A 19,167-nucleotide genomic window follows, 5' to 3' on the forward strand; every position below is an offset into this window, starting at 1 on the left:
TAATCTAATCATGCATGGCTAACAACTTTATATTTTGGTATACTTTTAATCTTTCTCTATGTATTTAAAAATCAGGATATGTTTTATAATCTAGTTTTCTCTTTAATAGATCATATTTCTATGTTACTAAATATTCTACATCCTAATTTAATGGCTACAAACATTCTATGATATAGATACACTATAATTTATTAAAACCATATTATTAAAAATCTTTAAACATAAATTTTCATGTATATATTGCATTACTTCTTCATATTAAAAGATTAAGAAGCAGAACTTTCAGGAATGTGTTAACTAGAACATGAGTGAAAAGAAAATACAGTATTTAGAGTGAGGCAGAAAGAGCCAAAAGAATGGAAAATGTAGAAAAGATCATAAGAGAAATAGAAGATAAGATGACAATGAGTAATATATTATATTAATTATAGTTATAGAGAAAAAGAGAGATATTTGAACAAATGACAAAATTTACCAACATTCTCAGATGTTATTTATCAAAATAAAAACAAAGGAAACCATAACTAGGCACATTACAGTAAAACTGAAAACCATAGAGAGAAAAACTTAGGGGCAGCCAGAGAAAAAAGATATATTCCTTCAAAGGGGCAATCATGAGAATAATGCAGAGACCCTTAAGGATACAGAAGACTGAAAATAAAAAGATGTGGAAATATGTACCATACCAACATTAACCTTAAGAGAGCTGGAGTCATTGTATTTGTGCTATATAATAAGGTAGCTTCAAAATATATAACACAAAAATTGTTAGAATTATAAAACTAAATATGTAAATTTCAAGTCACAGTGGAAGATTTTTAACTTACCTCTCTCAGTAACTAATACATAAGTGGACAAAAATTCCATAAGGATATAGAAACGTTAATATGATTGACAGACATGTGGGGCATTGTAGCCAACTGCAGAACACACATGCATCTCAAGCACATATGGAACCTTTACAAAAGCTGACATATGTTACTCCTAACACAAGTTTCATAATCTTCAAAGATTAAATTCATATGTGATGTATTCTCTGGCCACAATTTAATTGGCCTAGAAATCTATAACAAAAATATAACTACGAAATGCCTGTTATGCTTAGAAAATTTAAAATATGCTTCTAAATAACCCATGAACAAAAGATAAAATTACAGTGGCCTGACCTGTGGTGGCACAGTGGATAAAGTGTTCAGACCAGATTGAAAATGTATTGTTATCAACTCTAAATAAACCTTTTTTTAAACCTTATATACTTTTAAAATAACTATTATTAAAATCCATAGTTTCCTAATAACTCTGCAAGCATAATAATGTAATGTGGATTGTTAGAAATGTTAGCTGGATATACTTATTAATTGGAAAATAGATTTGGTGCCTCTTCTGGATTTCTCAAAGCTAGCCTTTGTTATATTAAAACCCTTTTGTTGTCTCATTAGCCTGGCTTTTTCTCCCAATTTTTGATTAGGTGGTATTATTATGGGGAAGAAAAATAGTGTAAAGGTGTATGACACGTTTAATATTTATCTCTTTTACTATGTTTACATTTATCTATGTATAGATGTATATAATGTGCTTGGGAATGGGAGGATAGGCAGTGATGGTGGATAGATGGTTCAAGGTAAGGAAAGATGTCTTGAATGGCATATAGCTTGGTGATAAGGGAAACTGGCAGAGAATTGAAAATTCAATTATAGTACAAAAATTGTTCTTTTAGTCACATAATCATTCCATAAATATTTTTTGAATTCCTTAAATTTGCAAAATATTGTTCTAGGTACTGGTAATACAATAATGAACAAATGGGATATGATCCCTTCTCTCACAGAGCTTAAGTTCTAATGAGAGGGACGATCTTAAGCCAACTACACAATTATTTCATGACAATTGTGATGAGTGCTATTGAAGCACATGACATATATAAAGAATGGCAGTATATAATTAGGCTATCAAAGGAAAAGTATGCTTGAGCTGGCTTTTAAATAAAAGGGTTTAATTGATGATGATGGGGAATGGGAAGGGCATAATTCCAATATATTACATAAAGCAACTGAAGAGATCAGCATGACTGGTGCACTGAGAGCAACAAGGGCAGTGGCCCTGGATGGAACTGGTGTGTCCAGCAGGGACAAAAAGCACGCAAGGGCTTGTAAATTGTTCCTAATCCTAATAGTTGCAGGATGCTAGTAAAGACTCTTAAGCAACCACTCCAATGTAGGAAGCAGGTTGGTATTGCAGACAGAGTTTTGGTCTGGCAATCAGAGCTACAGCATGAATTATAGGCCTTTCAGGAAAGAATTAGCCTCCTGGAAATGGCTTCCTCATGTGTAAATTGAGAATTTGGATTAGATGAGCACTAAGATTTCCTTCAGCTCTAAAATTCTGTTTTTACTTCTGTATATTCAAAGTCAAATGTCAGTTACTGGTAACTTTTTAAAAAGTTCAAAAACGATTTTTTAAAATTATAGTTAACATGCAATATTATATTGGTTTCAGATGTACAACATAGAGGTTAAACATTTATATAATTTATGAGGTGATCACCCCATAAATCTAGTACCAATCTGACTCACAGGTCACATTTTGATGAACTCTTCCCATTTGTAGAAACGAATAAGCGTTCAGATCCCATTAAGAGTCATAATTTAATCTATGTAATGGTGATAGGGCTGAAGTTTCCTTATCTCAAAGAGGACTGGGAGGTCTTAAGTTGGGAAATGGAGAAGATAGTAGTGAGCAAAATAAATGTAATCAATGTTTATAAAGATAAAAGCAGCAAGGCAGAGGCAGGCCAGAGGGGGAAATTCAGCTTTAGTAGGATCACTTAACATAAAGGTAGCTAGTGGCAATCAAAGGGAAGCTTAAGAGTAGGAAGGAATTGTTTATCAGCAATCCTCTTTCCCACCATTTTGATACTATAACTGACGTTTCCTCAAGCTTGTGCCTTGTGTAGTATGTTTTGCAAACAGTTGCAAGCACCGCATTCCTTGAGATTTGTTCAAATAAAACTTCTATTTAAAAACTTTTGAGCAGAGGTGAAGGCGACTTTACAATCTGAAGGACAGTAGAGTCGGCTTGTGAGGGTTTGTGGGGAAGAATTAGTAGAAAGAAATGCCATTCCAAAGCGTTCGTCCTAAATACAGTCTTGGCGATCACCTTCAAAGCACACTCCGGATTTTAGAGATAAGACAACGGAAACCTTCGAGGTGAGGCGATTTTCCCAAGTTGCCACAAAATGGATTAGCCCAGCCGCAGTCTGAGGGTCGTGGAAGGACCTGGGTGTCCCTTTAAACCTGGGAAACTGCAACCTTTTTCCTAGCTGGAGGAGTGGACAGGAGGCTGGATGCGGCGTGGCCTCAGAATGCCCGACAGCCAGGGAGCTCCCCCCTTTGCAGGGTCGCTAGCTTGGTCTCCCTCTTGTCCTCCCGGGGTGCTAGGAGGACACTTGGGGCAGGGTGGGCTCAGCGCTGGGAGAAACGCAGTTTCTTTTTTTTCTTTTTTACATTTTTTTTTTTTTTTTTTTTTTTGTATTTTTCTGAAGCTGGAAACGGGGAGAGACAGACAGACTCCCGCATGCGCCCCACCGGGATCCACCCGGCACGCCCACCAGGGGGCGCGATGCTCTGCCCCTCCGGGGCGTCGCTCTGCCGCGACCGGAGCCACTCTAGCGCCTGGGGCAGAGGCCAAGGAGCGATCCCCAGCGCCCAGGCCATCTTTGCTCCAATGGAGCCTTGGCTGCGGGAGGGGAAGAGAGAGACAGAGAGGAAGGAGGGGGGGGGGGGGTGGAGAAGCAAATGGGCGCTTCTCCTATGTGCCCTGGCCGGGAATCGAACCCAGGTCCCCCGCACGCCAGGCCGACGCTCTACCGCTGAACCAACCGGCCAGGGCCCGCAGTTTCTCTTGGATCACTGAGAAGACAGAACGGGCGGGGCACAGTGGTCAGAGCAGGTTACCGAACGGTCCCCGCCCGGGACCAGGCAGTGCCGGCCCACACAGCCCGGTCCTCGGGGATGCGACACAGCGACCCTCAAGGCTTGGCGCTGCCGCAGGGGGCAGCCATGCATTGGGCTTGCCAGGTGTGGCCTTTGCTGCGGGAGACCGGGGTCGAGCAGCCGGTTTCTCTCCCCTACTTCCGGCAGCCGGAAGGGCCGCCCCAAGTTGCGGGGTACCCGACTCTTAGCTATTCCCGCAACCCCGAGTCCTCCCCAAGAGCAGGTGGCTACCCGCCGACGGATACAAATTTGGCGCGGCGTAAACCGAAGCGAGCCGCAAAGAGGCACGGACCGGAAGAGGCGGTTGTTATGACTACCGAGGTGACAGGCCTCCTTCCCGCCTCCACAAACAGAACCAGATGCTCCAAGAGCCGTGTAGACCGGCTGATTCCGGAGAGGACCAGACCGGAAATCGTTGTTTCCATGGTAACCCCGGAGAGGGTTGCGGGAGACGTGACCCCTTTTGGTCTCTTTGAATCTCTACGGTAGCGTCATTTCTAAGGCAGAGCTGACACCCTGGATTGTCTCCTGCCATGATCCCCGGGAAGTGCCGCTCTGTCTCTGGCCGAGCTGCGAACAACGTAGGTTGGGGTCTCCTACTTTCACTTCCCTTCCCTTCGTATCGTCCGTTCTGTCTGGCGTCTTTGTCCTGGGTGGTGTGTTACTGTGACCAGGATTGCTGAATCTACCTAAGCTATTGTCTGACCGGGGTTTGAGATTCGTGGGCTGGACCAAGGCAATTTGAGGATATTTGTATTGTATGATGGATAGTCAAAGCCTTGTCCCAGATCTGGGCTTCCCGGGAGGTGGAGCTGGTCTGCTGTGAAAGGCTAATGTTCATTTAAATCCCTTTAAATAGTTCTTCCTTTTTTTTTTTTTGTAAGAAAAGTCTATTAACAAGACACTCCCATCTTCTTCACTTGTTCCATTGAGATTATTTAACTAGACCTGAAATACCAAGTGTCAAAATCCTGAGGTGCACAATAGAGGGTTAAATTGCTGCAGACATTTTGGAAGATGAATCACAGTGAAAACTTTAATTTTTCTTGTGATTTTATTGTTTTAGCAAATCCTCAGAACATGATCGTAGACCAGAAACAAACAAAAAGCAGGCATTCTGTTTGTACTATTTTGGGGAGAAATGTGTGTGTAAGTTAAGAACATATTTTATGGTTTAATTTTTACATTGCAGGTGAACTGTGGGCTTCATCTGGTTATTCAAACATCATCTCTCCCTGAAAAAAACAAAGTAAGAAACAGCATGATTTAAAGAGTAGAGTCTGAATTGCAAATTTGAAGTATTTTTGTCTCCAATCTAGAACTAATTTTTATATTCTGCCTACATGAAGTAAAAAAAAAAAACCCACCCCTCTTTAAGAGACTGAATCTTATTGTTCTGCAAGAGGTAACATATTCTTTCTTTTTTCTTTATTCATTTTTCATATTTTCTTTTTTCTTTATTCATTTTTCATATTTTCTTTTAAACATTTAAACATTTTTAAAATCAGAATCATTCTTAAAATTGATGGCACATTGTACTTTATTGGAAAAGTTTTTATTTTTAGTAATGGGTAAAATGATGGTGTGTCATACTACTCATGGTGTCTTGTAATGTAACAATTACAATGTAATAAAATGTAACAATTTGGGGGGCATGCATTTAAAATTGGGGGAAAATAGATTAGTAGTGGAACTATGCTATTTAGAAGTTAAGATATGAACATGACTTTCTATTTCCACCCCCAAATAATTTTCCCGTATCTCTGGTATTTCCATAATTTCTGGCTTTTCATTTGATTTTTGAGCTACAGATGTTTTTCTTTCCCTCTTGTCTCAGTCAGCACTCAAAATAGACCCATCTCTCACACAGTTGTCTTAAGACACAATATAATTTTTCTCCTTTGACCAAGATGTACACCTTGACCCATCACAATTCAGTTGTTTTTTCTGAAGAAAATGTTCAGTGTCACTGGAGGAACTCTAAAGCAAAGGGCAGATTTTACAGATTAACAGCATGAGGAAGGTAAGTAGGGACGTGAGGAGGGTGGATGGAAGGACACAGTTAAGGCCACAACAGTTGATTATATTCTGTATATGACACTCAACACTTGTAAACTAGAACATCTTGAATAAATAACAGTTAGCTAGATTAAGTGAAAATATTCCTCTTAAAATCGAACAGAATGGATTCCCTCCAAAGTTAATTGACTTCACTGAACAAATTCTATTCTGCTATTAGAGTGTTTCTAAAAATGATGTATCTCATCCCAACAATTCATTTTCCCTCGTGTGAACATATATTTTGAGACAATACCTTCAGCTCATATAATTCATAAAAAAATGCAAATGCTATTATAATGTTTATAGTGTAGATGAATCAGAAGAATCATAATTCTTTTAAAATATTTAAGGTTTTTCGTGGCTAATCCTGAGAGAGTGTTAGATTTTGTCTTTTTTCAGTTCTAGCAACTAATTAAAAACAATTTGGAGAAATCTTTTCTTGGAAGATTTAAGTATATAATTTTATTATTTTACAATTAGACTCTTAAAGGAATTCTAATGATAAAAACTGATTTTTTTAACAGAATTTAGTTTTTATTTCATGTTTCTTGTTTTTGTTTTTGAGAAAGTTGTTCTTGAAATCATTGTATTTTTGATGAGGGTCTGGAGGAATTGGAAGTGCCTCTGAATGGAGCATGGCTTCATCTGATCACAAGAAGTAGCTCTGATTATGTGTGTGTTTGGTAAAACATGCATAACATAAAATTTACCATTTTAATTTAAATTATACAAATCGGTGGTATTAACTGCATTCACAGTGTTGTGCAGCCATCACTGCTATTTACTTCTACAACGTTTGATCACCTGAAAGGGAGTCCCTGTGCCCATTAAGCAATCACTTCTCATATCTCCTACCCCACTCCACTGGAAGCCACAAAATGCTTTCTGTCTCTATAGATTTTCTTATTCTTGATATTTCATAAATGGAATTCTGCAGTATGTGGCATTTTGTGTCTGGATTCTTTCACTTAGCATAATGTTTTCAAGGTTTATCTGTATGTTGTAGCATACTCCAGTTATGTTATTTTATAATTATCTTCATTACTTATTGTTAGGTTCTTAATCTAAGTTTTTAAAATAATGTTTTTTAGGTTGAATTCAGGCTAAATAAAGAAGCACCATCATTCTCTGGTCGACTCCTACAACATGACCTTGAAAGAAACTACTCAAGTCGGCAAGGTATTGTTAGTGACTAGAGATCAGTTACGGTTTATCTTGTTTGAGTAATTTTGTTTAATAATATTGAATTTCTAGATCCAAAAAGATGTGAATTAAAAATTAAATGGTTATTTGGTTACCAAGTCATTTTGGTATTTGTTTAAATCAGAATTGATTTTATATGCACAGTATAGCAGATTATTTTCAGTACAGAAAAAGATGCTGTGTTTTAGTTTTGGAGTGGTCAATGTATGAGAGAATGTGAAAGAATCTTTCAAATACTGTATTAGAACTAGGAACAATGGCTCATTAGTGAGGGTAAGAATATGAGAACACATATTCTATAGGAAATAAGGAAAAAGTGGGAAGAGTAGAAAGTTAGGAGTGGAAAAGAAACAATCTCCCTTACTCACACATATAATTAAATATATTTTATATCAAAGGCCCTAAACTTTAGTGTACATCACCTGAGATTTTGTTAGAAATGCAGGTTCTTAATCCTTCCCTGCTCTTTTCCTCTTCCTCATTCTGATTTTGTAGATTTTTGGTGGAATTTGGAAATGTGGATTTTTATAAATACACAAAAGGGATTTTGATGGATGTGGTTTGTGTATGACACTTTGAAAAATACTGCCTTATGTGATCTGGTTATATTTATGAATGTATTTTTCAATTTAAGGAGAAATTTTCTTTAGCACCTTTGAGTTGTTAGTTGGTTGCTAACAACTGTTAGCTAATGGTAATGTTCACTACAGAATCCTCATACATAGCACCTTCCCCACCTCCCAGAAGTTTGAAAGAGGGGGTTGATCAGTATAGGCCTCTCTAGATTATTCATCTCATTACTGCATGAACATGTGGTGACTTTGAACATTTGATGAGTTTTCCATTTTCACTTCCTTACTTTTGGACCTTCCTCATGGGCCCATGTAATCTGGCATGATTTTCCTCCTTCCTAAATCCTGCACTCTTGCCTTGGCCAACTGCTGGGCATGACATCAACCTAACCGCAGTCTCATAGTGCAGGAAATGTCTGTCCTGCCTTCTTTGGTTCGGTGAATTCATATTTATTGAGTGTGTAATGTACCAGGTACTATATTAGGCACAAAGTTGTACATATGAAGAACCTGAAAGTTTTTGAGTAGAATTTTTTATGTTGGCATTGTGAATTTTCTTCACATTTTTTATAACAATATCTTAAAATTTTTTCAGATTAATAATCATAATTAAATACTTTTCCCAAGCTATTCTCAAGTTAGAGGAAGAAGTTGGTATACAGATTTGTGAATGCCTGGCCATGTAAATTTATTTAAGTTGTAATGTATTACTGGATGTTTGCTAATTGAGAAATAGTATAGAGGCACTGAATTCTGTGAAACAGAGAGATGAATAAAGTCTTATATATAAATAATGACCCATGAAATACAATTTAATTCTTTAGGGAAAAATAAACTTATTTGGTTGTTTGGTTTTTTTTGTATTTTTCTGAAGTTGGAAACAGGGAGGCAGTCAGACAGACTCCTGCATGCGCCCGACCGGGATCCACCTGGCACGCCCACCAGGATCCACGATGCTCTGCCCATCTGGGGCGTTGCTCTGTTGCAACCAGGGTCATTCTAACACCTAAGGCAGAGGCCATGGAGCCATCCTCAGCACACGGGCCAACTTTGCTCCAATGGAGCCTTGGCTGCGGGAGGGGAAGAGAGAGACAGAGAGGAAGGAGAGGGGGAGGGGTGGAGAAGCAGATGGGCGCTTCTCCTGTGTGCCCTGGCCGGGAATTGAACCCGGGACTCCTGCACGCCAGGCCGACGCTCTACCACTGAGCCAACCGGCCAGGGCTAAACTTATTTGTTTTTTATTGAAAGATTTTATTCAAAATCATTTTCTGTGACAGACTACTTATTCATACCTGGTGTTTCCAATTGTGCCTTCTCTATAGCATCAGGCAGCTTCCTGTAAAGAAGTCCACATAATATATAACTATTGTCTTGATTTGTGCTCACAATTCTACCATCAAAGGCATAGAACTTTGGAAGAATTATAAGTAGCACTTTATCAGGAAAAGATTGGGGATGTCTGTTTAATAAACTGCACCCTGATACCTAATCATTGTAATTGATTTCACCTCATATTTTTATTTTTCAAAATTAATTGAAAGTTGATCCTTGAACAACACTAGTTTGAACTGTGTGGGTCCACTTATACATGGATTTTTTTCAATAACGATGCAATTGGCACATTGTATCTCTGGGTTGTGTATTTGTAGATTCAACCAACCTCAGATGGCAAAGAGTATTTTCTGTCCACACTGAGGAATCTGCTGATGCTGAGGGTCAACTGTCTGTATTGTTTTATACCATTTTATATAAGGGACTTGAGCATCCATGGATTTTGCTGTTTGCAGGGGTGGGGTCCTGGATCCAGTCCCCCATGGACACTGAGGGATGATTGAAAATTCTGGGGAGTCAAAAGATACACTCAGATTTTCAACTGCATGGGGGTCAGTGCTTATTGTCCTCACATTGTTCAGCATAAATAAACCAATTGTACTTTAAGTCCTAAGGAAAGAAACTATATTTTAGCAAGACTGCTTAGTTTAAAACTTGGTATGTGATTTCTTTTAGGCTTCTTAGAGTATTGTTAAGAGTTAACTCTGTATCTTTGAGATTTTTGTAAGAGTCAGATATTGCAGGGACTACAATACAATAAAATCTCAGTAACATAGACTATAATTGATCAAGCCCCTTAAGAATTCTAGAGTGTGAATATAAAAAAGAAGAGGCAATGTTTAACTTTTAAAATCATGATAAATCACTAGATTTTAGCTACCAAAGAACTCTCAAAGACGAGGCTGAGTGGACACACACATATACTGACATACTGTATAATCCAGCCAGTCAGCCAGCCATCATGCATCTATTTATCCTTCCTTTTTTCCTTCCTTTTTTCCTTCCTTTTTTCCTTCCTTTTTTCCTTTTTTCCTTCCTTTTTTCCTTCCTTTTTTCCTTCCTTCCTTCCTTCCTTCCTTCCTTCCTTCCTTCCATCCATCCATCCATCCATCCATCCATGTATTTCGGCTGAAGTGAAGATTCTTACCAAATGTTGACCATTATGCCTCTAAACAACTGTGAAATCCTAATTATAAAAGAATTCATTCAGCATTTTTATACTAAAATATAAGAGTTTATGATTTGTTAACAGAAATATTATATATAAAATAGATTTCCTGTTAACTCATAGTAAATTGGAAATCAGTTCACTTACTGATTCCTACTGAGTTTAGATTCTTTGAAGCATAGAAAGAATATAAAATGAGGTCTGTCTCTCAAGGAGCTTAATTGGGAAGAGAAAGCCTACATATCTGGTAAATTAAATAGTGATATCTGAAATAAAAAATAGCTAGGAATATATCAATTACAGTTTTTACCATATAGTAATGCAGTTTATATGTGGGATGAAATATCTCATATATGTGGGGTTTTTTGTGTTTTTTTGGTTTGTTTTTTGACAGAGACAGAGAGAGAGTCAGAGAGAGGGACAGACACACAGGAAAGGAGATAGATTAGAAGCATCAGTTCTTCACTGAGGCACCTTAGTTGTTCATTGACTGCTTTCTCATGTGTGCCTTGATGGGGGGGGGCTATAGAAGAGCGAGTGACACCTTGCTCAAACCAATAACCTTGGGCTTCAAGCGAGAGACCTTTGGGCTCAAGTCAGCAACCATGGGGTCACGCTAATGATCCCACACTCAAGCCAGTGACCCTGCGCTCAAGCTGGTGAGCCTGTGCTCAAGCCGGCGATCTCAGGGTTTCGAACCAGGTCCTCTGCATCCCAGTCTGATGCTCTATCCACTGCGCCACTACTTGTGTGGTTTTTTTCAGGCTATATGTGTGGGTTTTTTATATACCCACATATGTGCATGTTTATATATCCACATAAATAAGTGGATGTTTAAACAGATCACTCTGGTTCCTAGTCATTAAGAGGGTCTTGTTTGTGGATCTTAAAGTTTTTTTCTACTCAGTCATTTTCATTGCTATTTATTGTAAAACGTATATCAAACTGATGATGATAGCAAGTGCATGGTATAGTGATTATGAGAGGAGCTGAAAAGTGTGAAGATAAATCCTTTACTCACTGAGTGTAAATAAAATTTACTGTTCTATTACTGCCTCTACATCTCAAGTCTTATAAAGTTTAAATCTGCATCTTAAATTGAGGATTGGCTTGAAGTCTTTCCAAACAGATACTAAAAACCTAACTCTGATGTTAGTAATAGAAATCAGGTTATCTATTGTTTGGAGTTTTCTCTTTATCTGGCCAGTTTATTCTTAATCAGTTAATCCTTAGACTCCTTGTAGTTTGTTTTTCTTTCCAAATCAGTTTACTGAATGATGGTTGCTTGGGTATCCTGCAAGCAGCTGGTCATGTCACAAAATCAGTTCATTGATGAACCTGATGTCAGTTCTGAATGCTTATGATATTTTATGATATTCAGAAAAGTGTGATCCCTGCTTATTTTGTTCAAGAAGCTAGGTGTGTAATATTTGGTTTATTTATACCTTTCATACCTGGAAAAGTTTAGCAAATTCCACTGCTTTCTGGTTCTTTCATACAATCTATACAGAACTTGATTTTAAGTTGCCATCATATTGTCTGATGGCCTCCCAAAGAGTCGGTTAACTTCCTGCATTTGGTTTTATCTTTTCTCCTTATTGGTCGTTTTAAGAAGAGAATTCTGAGGTAATCTTAGGTTCTATTTTACTGCTTATTTCTACCCTCAACATCAGATGTTGCTTTCAGGAAACTTTCTTTTCACAGAAGAAAATACAGTAGAATTCCTTTGGTGGTGAAACTGTCACTTTTAACCCAATACTTAAATCTTATCTCCTTTCTGGAACTTCCCAGTGTCTCTTCCTGACCATTCTACATTCTTCTTGGTCTTTAGAATATATCTTAATATCCTCCTCTCCACAAACTCATCTGCAGCCATCTTTTATTTTTTATTTTGTTTTTTGCAAGAGAGAGACAGAGAGGAACAGACAGCAACAGACAGGAAGAGAGAGAGATGAGAAGCATCAATTCTTCATTGCGGCACCTTAGCTGTTCATTGATTGCTTTCTTCATTGATTGCTTTCTCATATGTGCCTTGACTGGGGGACTCCAACCGAGCAAGTGACCCCTTGATCAAATCAGCAACCTTGGGCTCTAGCCAGCAACCTTGAGCTTCAAGCCAGTGACCTTTGGGCTCAAGCCAGTAGCCATGAGGTCATGTCTATGATCCCACGCTCAAACCAGCAACATTGCGCTCAAGCTCGTGAGCTTATGCTCAAGCTGGATGAGCCCGTGCTCAAGCCAGCGACCTCAGGGTTTCAAACCTGGGTCCTCAATATTTCAGGCCGATGCTCTATCCACTGCGCCACTATCTGGTCAGGCTGTAACTATCTTTTAATAAAAAACAGTGAAACACATTTATGTGTGAATATGCCATTAGATATTATTTTTTATTTTGTACATGTTCATATATATACTTTAGTAATTTCATAGGCATTTGCCCACTAGATTGAAAGCTACCTAATGGGAAGGACAACATCTAACCAACAGCCTATAAATGTCATGTGGATGTCCTGTACCCTGTGACCCATCACTATAAATGTGCATGATTTGTTGACACCCACTGTGGTTCTGCTGTATTCTCTATAGTAGTAGTTGAGTGTACAGAAGAGAAGTGATGACATAAGGTTTACCTTTGCTATCCAACTGCTTTCTCTGTATTTCCTGTAGCAAAGTCATGTACTGTGTAGCTTTGTGATAAACTTTTTGATATTTTGAAGGAGATGGAAGAATAATAAGCCCTTCGCCTCGTTATAAATCATCATGCATCTCATCCACAACAAACGTGACAGAACTCTGTGGGCTGGACATGAAAACTACCTTGAGCTCCTTATCATCATTTGGAGATTCTTCCATTCAGATACCTTCAAAGTCCAGAATCCGGCAGGGCTGTCATAGTGCTGGCCCAAATGTATCTGGTAATGAGGGACTATCATCTCAGTTATAAGAGAGCTAACATTTAGTGTGAGGTTTCGGCATTACCAAGGGATAAAGATAGCACTAGATTATTTGGCACACACAGAACACATAGTTAGGTTTGAAGAGGAAAGAAACAAACTCAAATTTAGTAATTAGTCTCCAAACATGGAGAGCTATAGAAACTATACTTTCTGGAAAAGATTTTTGTAGGAGCCAAAGTTCTCTAAATTTAAGGTGACTTTAGTTTTAAGATTTTAAAGGTGTTTCTTAAGTAATTTGTATATCATTTTCAATAGGTGATCATATTAATTTGGTGAGCTCATCAATGCCATCATTTCCCATTCTCCAACGTTCTTGTGAAGAGAAAATTCTTTACTCAGACAGGTTGACCCTAGAAAGGTGAGGACAATTTATTTCCTTATTATTTTTTTGACTAGATAATACATAGGCCTGGTACAAGATTTGAAATGTATAGAAGTCTCTCTGCCTCGTCTTGTTCTCCACCTATCCAGCTCTTCTACTGAAGTATAACCACTGTTACCAACTGTTTTTCTTCAAGGGGTATGGGGAATTTTATATCTATATAATGTAAAAGAGTACTATACCTAAAAGAGTACTAAGTAATTCTGGAATATGACCGATTTGCAGTATAGACCACACACAGGCTACTGGGGCCTGTCCCGTTGAATTCTGCCCCCTGCTGGCCTCAGTCCTCCTGACCCACCTTCTCTCACTCTGCGTCCGTGGCCACCCCACGCGTGCTCACACTACAGGGCTCCTGCGCTTACTCTTCCCACACACCTGTAGGCTCTAAACTCTTCCTTCTTCCTTTAGGTTTTTAGTCAATGTCCTTATCTCAGGGATGACCTTCCCTGGCCACCCTCTCCAAAGTTTCAAACCCTTCCACCCTGACAATCCCCAGCTCCCTTCTCTGCTTTATTTTTTTCTCAGCACTTATCACTCTCTAACATAGTAAATAGTTTCCTATCAAGTTTATTATTTATCTCCTACTAAAATATAAGCTCCACAAACACAGAGTTGTGTTTAATTCTGTTCCCCCAGCACTTAGATCAGAGCCTGAGACAAAATAGGTTCTCCATAACAATTTTTAAATCAATGAACTGCTCACAAAAATTAGGGGATATTTAGAAATGAATATGAAGTGATAAAATACCCCCTAACTTTTGTGAGCAGTGTAGTTGGGACTTGCGCCCTGTCTTTGGACTCAGGAAGGCATCTGCTGTAGAATGGTGGGTGAAGGGTCCGAGCCCCACCTTAGCGCCATGGTCAGCAGGGAAACCGTCTGCTGTGTGTGCCTTTCTTCTCGCTGCACAGCCCGAACATCAGTTTGTTAAGCAGACTTCTTAGCTTAGCAGTGCACAGCGTGATAGCCAAGGTCACAGGCCATTTCTATTTGTATTTGGGAGGAAACTCTCTGGAGGGTGTGACATGTTTTGTACGCAGAGTAACACTCGAGGGCAGTTACTCTCATGACATCTTTACCGTATTGTTGGTTTTTGAAATTCTAGTGCTATCTAATATTTATAACATAAACAATATCATTTTAATGTTTTGATGGGTTTTACGGTAATTTTGATCTAAGTCTTTAAAAATCCAGCCAAGAATAATACCTCAGCCCTTTCATTTCCTCTTACTTCAGACTAACAGGAGCCAGTGTTTATAAGATTGTGACATAAGTTAGTCACTTGTGCTATCGGTGAGGGTAACTGAGGCAGTGGGGAAGATGGTCTTCGGTGCATGAAGCCAACTTTGATCAGATGGAGGCTTGCTTACCTAGGAAGTCAGACCAAAGGGATGGACTCAGCTTCCAAGGCTGGTGGTAAAATGGCAGGGTCACAGAGCTGTCACAGGCTCAGGCCCAGTTTGATCAGTACCAGGATGTGCAGTCATGGAAGCTGGGCCAGCAGCCAGACACTTAGGGATCATTGTCTGAGAGCCAGTGGGAAACAGCAGAGATTTTCAAAGGGAAATCTGCCATGGTAGGCTGTTTCATAGCCAGGAGACTGAGGGTTCAAGAGTGGAATCCAGCCCTCAAAAGAAGTGCTAGAAGCTCAACTCTTACTGTTCTGGAATTTAGGATAGGTCTGGAGTACCCAGAAGGCAGCTTACCAGCACCAAATAGGAAGTCAGAGACAAAAGCACAATCCAATAGACACCTCAGTAATGGGGTAGGGATTTTGTAGGCATAACAAACTCTCCCGGAGAGCATAGATAGAACCCATGGTGTGTCTGCTTGCTTTGCTGGCTGACAGGGACTTATGGATTAAGGAGTATGCAGGTGAGTCTTAGAGTTGGGACTTAGTGACTGGATTTGGAACCTGAGAAAGTGACTATTTCGAGTTGCAGTGGCTTATGTAAGAGGTAGTTAGAGGTGTTTTTGTTTTATTTTTTTCTATTTTAGTGATACTGACTCAAGAATTGGATGAACTAGAAGCTGGGTATCAGTAAGTTTAACTATGAGAAACAGAGGGAGACTGAAGCAGGAAAAATGAAACAACTTAAATTTTTTTGCTAAACTGATGTACCAAGACATACATTTTAAACTAGAATACTTAAAATGTAGGAAAATACCAAATGAGGTAGTGTAATGAAGCGCATGAAATGAATTCAAAATACTAAGCACACATTAAAAGAGTTAAACTATTACATAATACTTTTTCTTCTGTTTAAAATTAATTCTTCAAGGGTCTGTATTTTAAACACCATGTCTTTGTCAACTGTTGACGTTTGGTTATTGCCTGTGCTGGTCTTTATTTCCCTTTATGCGGAGGGTCCTGATCACTCACGCAGTTTCTCTTATGCTGTGGCACTCTGATGTATTTGCTTTAAAAGGTTTCATTGACTTGATCTTTACTGAAAGAAAATATTTCTAATTAATCTCCTATTAGAAATGTTCACACTTTAATCAGTAGAACTGCATTTTCCTTAAAGATTCTGTTGGGAATCTCAGAGTAGAATCATTTATATTTGGTCATTTTATTATCCTAGTAGAATTCTTAAAGGGCCCTGCATATATTAACTTCACAAGTAGTACATTATACTTTTTGCATAATGGAGGTTTAAATATATATAGCTAAAGGCGTATATTGTTAAGGTTTTATCCTATCCAGTAGTATTCTAAATATCCTGCAAAGTTTAAACTTAATGTTGAACATGTAAATATATACTTAAAATCTAAGTGTCTGCAGAAATGTTCAATAAAGGATGAAATTGTTTTTATCAAAGTGAGCTGTAGAGGGCTGAATTTCTTGCTCTTTCTAAGATACCACCCAGCTCAAGAGTCTACAGTTCTGAAAGACCCCCATTTTTTCCCCTGATGACTTACCATAGTTATCTAGGCAGTCTTTGTATCAGTCGATTGATGGCAAGGACATTTCTCTGGCTATGTGACATGGTTCCTTGAATCATCTAAACCTCTATTGCATAAGGGGGTGCATTGAGAGTTTTCTGATGTTAAGTCAATTTTATGTGAAATAATTTATATTGGAGTTTTTTTTAATATAATGAGAGCTTCGACTTTATTTTAATAATTAATTACCCTTGTCAATGTATATTGGCTTTTATATGAACAATTGACAGATCTAGGATGCTTAGTTCATGGAGGCAAGAAGTGGTTTTATTTATATTTTTCTCTCATAACAGGAGCTCAAAGCTACTAATAATATTTGTAAGAGAAGGCAGGCAGCCAAATCAGAATCTTACTAACTTTTTGAGATGTTTTTTAGGCAAAAGCTGACTGTATGTCCTGTCATCGATGGAGAAGAACACCTTCGTTTATTGAATTTTCAACATAATTTTATAACTCGAATCCAAAATATTTCTAAACTACGGAGGCTAATATTCTTGGATTTATATGATAACCAGATTGAAGAAATTAGTGGGCTTTCTACTCTGAGATCCCTCCGTGTCCTTCTGTTGGGGAAAAACAGGTAAACTTTGTAGAACAGTTCTTGTTTATTATACTTAGGATTAATGGTGAGTCCTGTGATGTTTCTATGGCAACTCAGAATTGAAAAAGAGTTAAGAACCTAAAAGATGAAATTTTTCGAAAGATTATTTGAATGGATTAAGATTTAGTTGTATTTGTTTTATGAGAGTCAGTGTGACAATTAGTTAAACCACTTGACGTACGGACTGTGTATCTCATTATTCCCATTGCTCTCCAGGGCCACCGCTTGCGTGGCAGTGAAGGGCAGATTGGCCTTATGTTCTCAGGCTCTGTTTTAAGCGTATGTATTCATTAGGAATATGTATTTCAGTGGTGATTCTTCTCAGTGCTTGACTGAGGGTAGACATGTGATACTTTGTAATTGCCAAATTACTGATTCTTGTTCAGGTGGTGTTTTCAGTATATATTTAAGATTACATCCTATGTGGATGTCCCCACTTCTTTTTTTTTTTTGCATTTTTCTGAAGCTGGAAACGGGGAGGCAGTCAGACTCCTGCATGCACCCGACCTGGATCCACCCGGCACGCCCACCAGGGGGCGATGCTCTGCCCATCCGGGGCGTCGCTCTGTCGCGACCAGAGCCACTCGAGCACCTGGGGCAGAGGCCAAGGAGCCATCCCCAGTGCCCGGGCCATCTTTTTGCTCCAATGGAGCCTTGGATGCGGGAGGGGAAGAGAGAGACAGAGAGGAAGAAGAGGGGGAGGGGTGGAGAAGCAGATGGGTGCCTCTCTTGTGTGCCCTGGCCTGGAATCAAACCTGGGACTTCCGCACGCCAGGCCGACACTCTACCACTGAGCCAACCGGCCAGGGCCTCCCACTTCTTTTTTCTCTTTTTTTTTCAAGCAAGGGAGAGAGACACAGGAAGGGAGAGAGATGAGAAGCATCAACTTGTAGTTGCAGCACTTTAGTTGTTCACTGATTGCTCCCCATATGTGCCTTGACTAGGGGCCTCCAGCTAAGCCAGTGACCCCTTGCTCAAGCCAGTGACCTTGGGCTCAAAACATCGACCATGGAGCCATGTCTATGATCCTACACTCTAATCAATGACCCCGTGCTCAAGCTGGTGAGCCTACATTCAAGCTGGTGACCCTGTGCCCAAGCTGGTGATGTCGGGGTTTCAAACCTAGGTCTGAAGCATCCCAGGTTGACTCTCTGTCCCCTGCACTACTACCTGATCAGGTTCTGCATTTTCTTCTGGTCATGACTATATATTAAACTTTCTTTCCTCCAGACCCTGGGATTCCATATTCCTTTACTTTTGATTGCTTGAAGTTTCCCATGTATGGGTTTGTTTCTGACACCTGAATAGCCTCGCCTTCCTATGGATCCTGTAGAGGGGCCTTATCCTGCCATCAGGGTCAAACTGTGGCCTGCAAAGACAGCTGTCATACATCCCTAAAGGTCTATAGCAGCGGTTCTCAACCTGTGGGTCGCGACCCTGGCGGGGTCGCCTAAAGCCATTGGAAAATACATAATGCATATCAGGTATTTACATTCCGAACCATAACTGTAGCAAAATTATAGTTATGAAGTAGACACCAAAATTATTTTTTGGTTTGGGGTCACCGCAACATGAGGAACTGTATTGCGGGGTCACGGCATTAGAAAGGTTGAGAACCACTGGTCTATAGCCACTGAAGTGATAGGTGAGCCTTTTATTTTTCTAGTCTCAGTTTTGTTTAATGGAAGAATTTTTTTTTAATCTTTTGGGTCACTTTGGTGTTAGTGTAAAAATCTTTAACTGTTTGGGAACTGACTAGGATTCTGCAGATTCCCAACATCAGTACCGGAATCTGACTATGGCCTTCTGGTCAACTGATCACTTCATCTGTCTCTGAGTTCTTTAGGCTTGTATTTGTTTTCATGTCATTTCCGGTCCTGGGCGTGTGCCCAGAGGCAGTTCATGAGAACAGGACAGCAAGATGGTTAGTTGGTTTTGAGTTTAACTGACTG

The 19,167-nt window shown here is 39.2% G+C and overlaps 1 protein-coding gene across 7 annotated transcripts in view; it reads left to right on the plus strand.

The window, feature by feature from the left end:
- Positions 1-4,200: 4,200 nt before the first annotated feature.
- Positions 4,201-19,167, plus strand: part of LRRC49 (leucine rich repeat containing 49) — a 182,496-nt gene continuing 167,529 nt past the window's right edge. For 2 of the 7 annotated variants that reach the window (XM_066342958.1, XM_066342960.1), the window contains exons 1-6: positions 4,201-4,573; positions 5,185-5,241; positions 7,145-7,232; positions 13,046-13,243; positions 13,541-13,643; positions 16,991-17,194. In XM_066342958.1, the coding sequence (XP_066199055.1) occupies positions 4,526-4,573; positions 5,185-5,241; positions 7,145-7,232; positions 13,046-13,243; positions 13,541-13,643; positions 16,991-17,194 (698 nt within the window). In that variant the 5' untranslated portion in view covers positions 4,201-4,525. Of the gene's footprint in view, positions 4,574-5,184; positions 5,242-5,376; positions 5,398-5,902; positions 6,016-7,144; positions 7,233-13,045; positions 13,244-13,540; positions 13,644-16,990; positions 17,195-19,167 lie in introns of those variants that run through there. The other 5 variants (XM_066342963.1, XM_066342964.1, XM_066342961.1 and 2 more) reach the window with 4 other exon arrangements.

This window comes from Saccopteryx leptura, chromosome 6 (assembly GCF_036850995.1).
Source record: "Saccopteryx leptura isolate mSacLep1 chromosome 6, mSacLep1_pri_phased_curated, whole genome shotgun sequence".
NCBI lineage: Eukaryota > Metazoa > Chordata > Mammalia > Chiroptera > Emballonuridae > Saccopteryx > Saccopteryx leptura.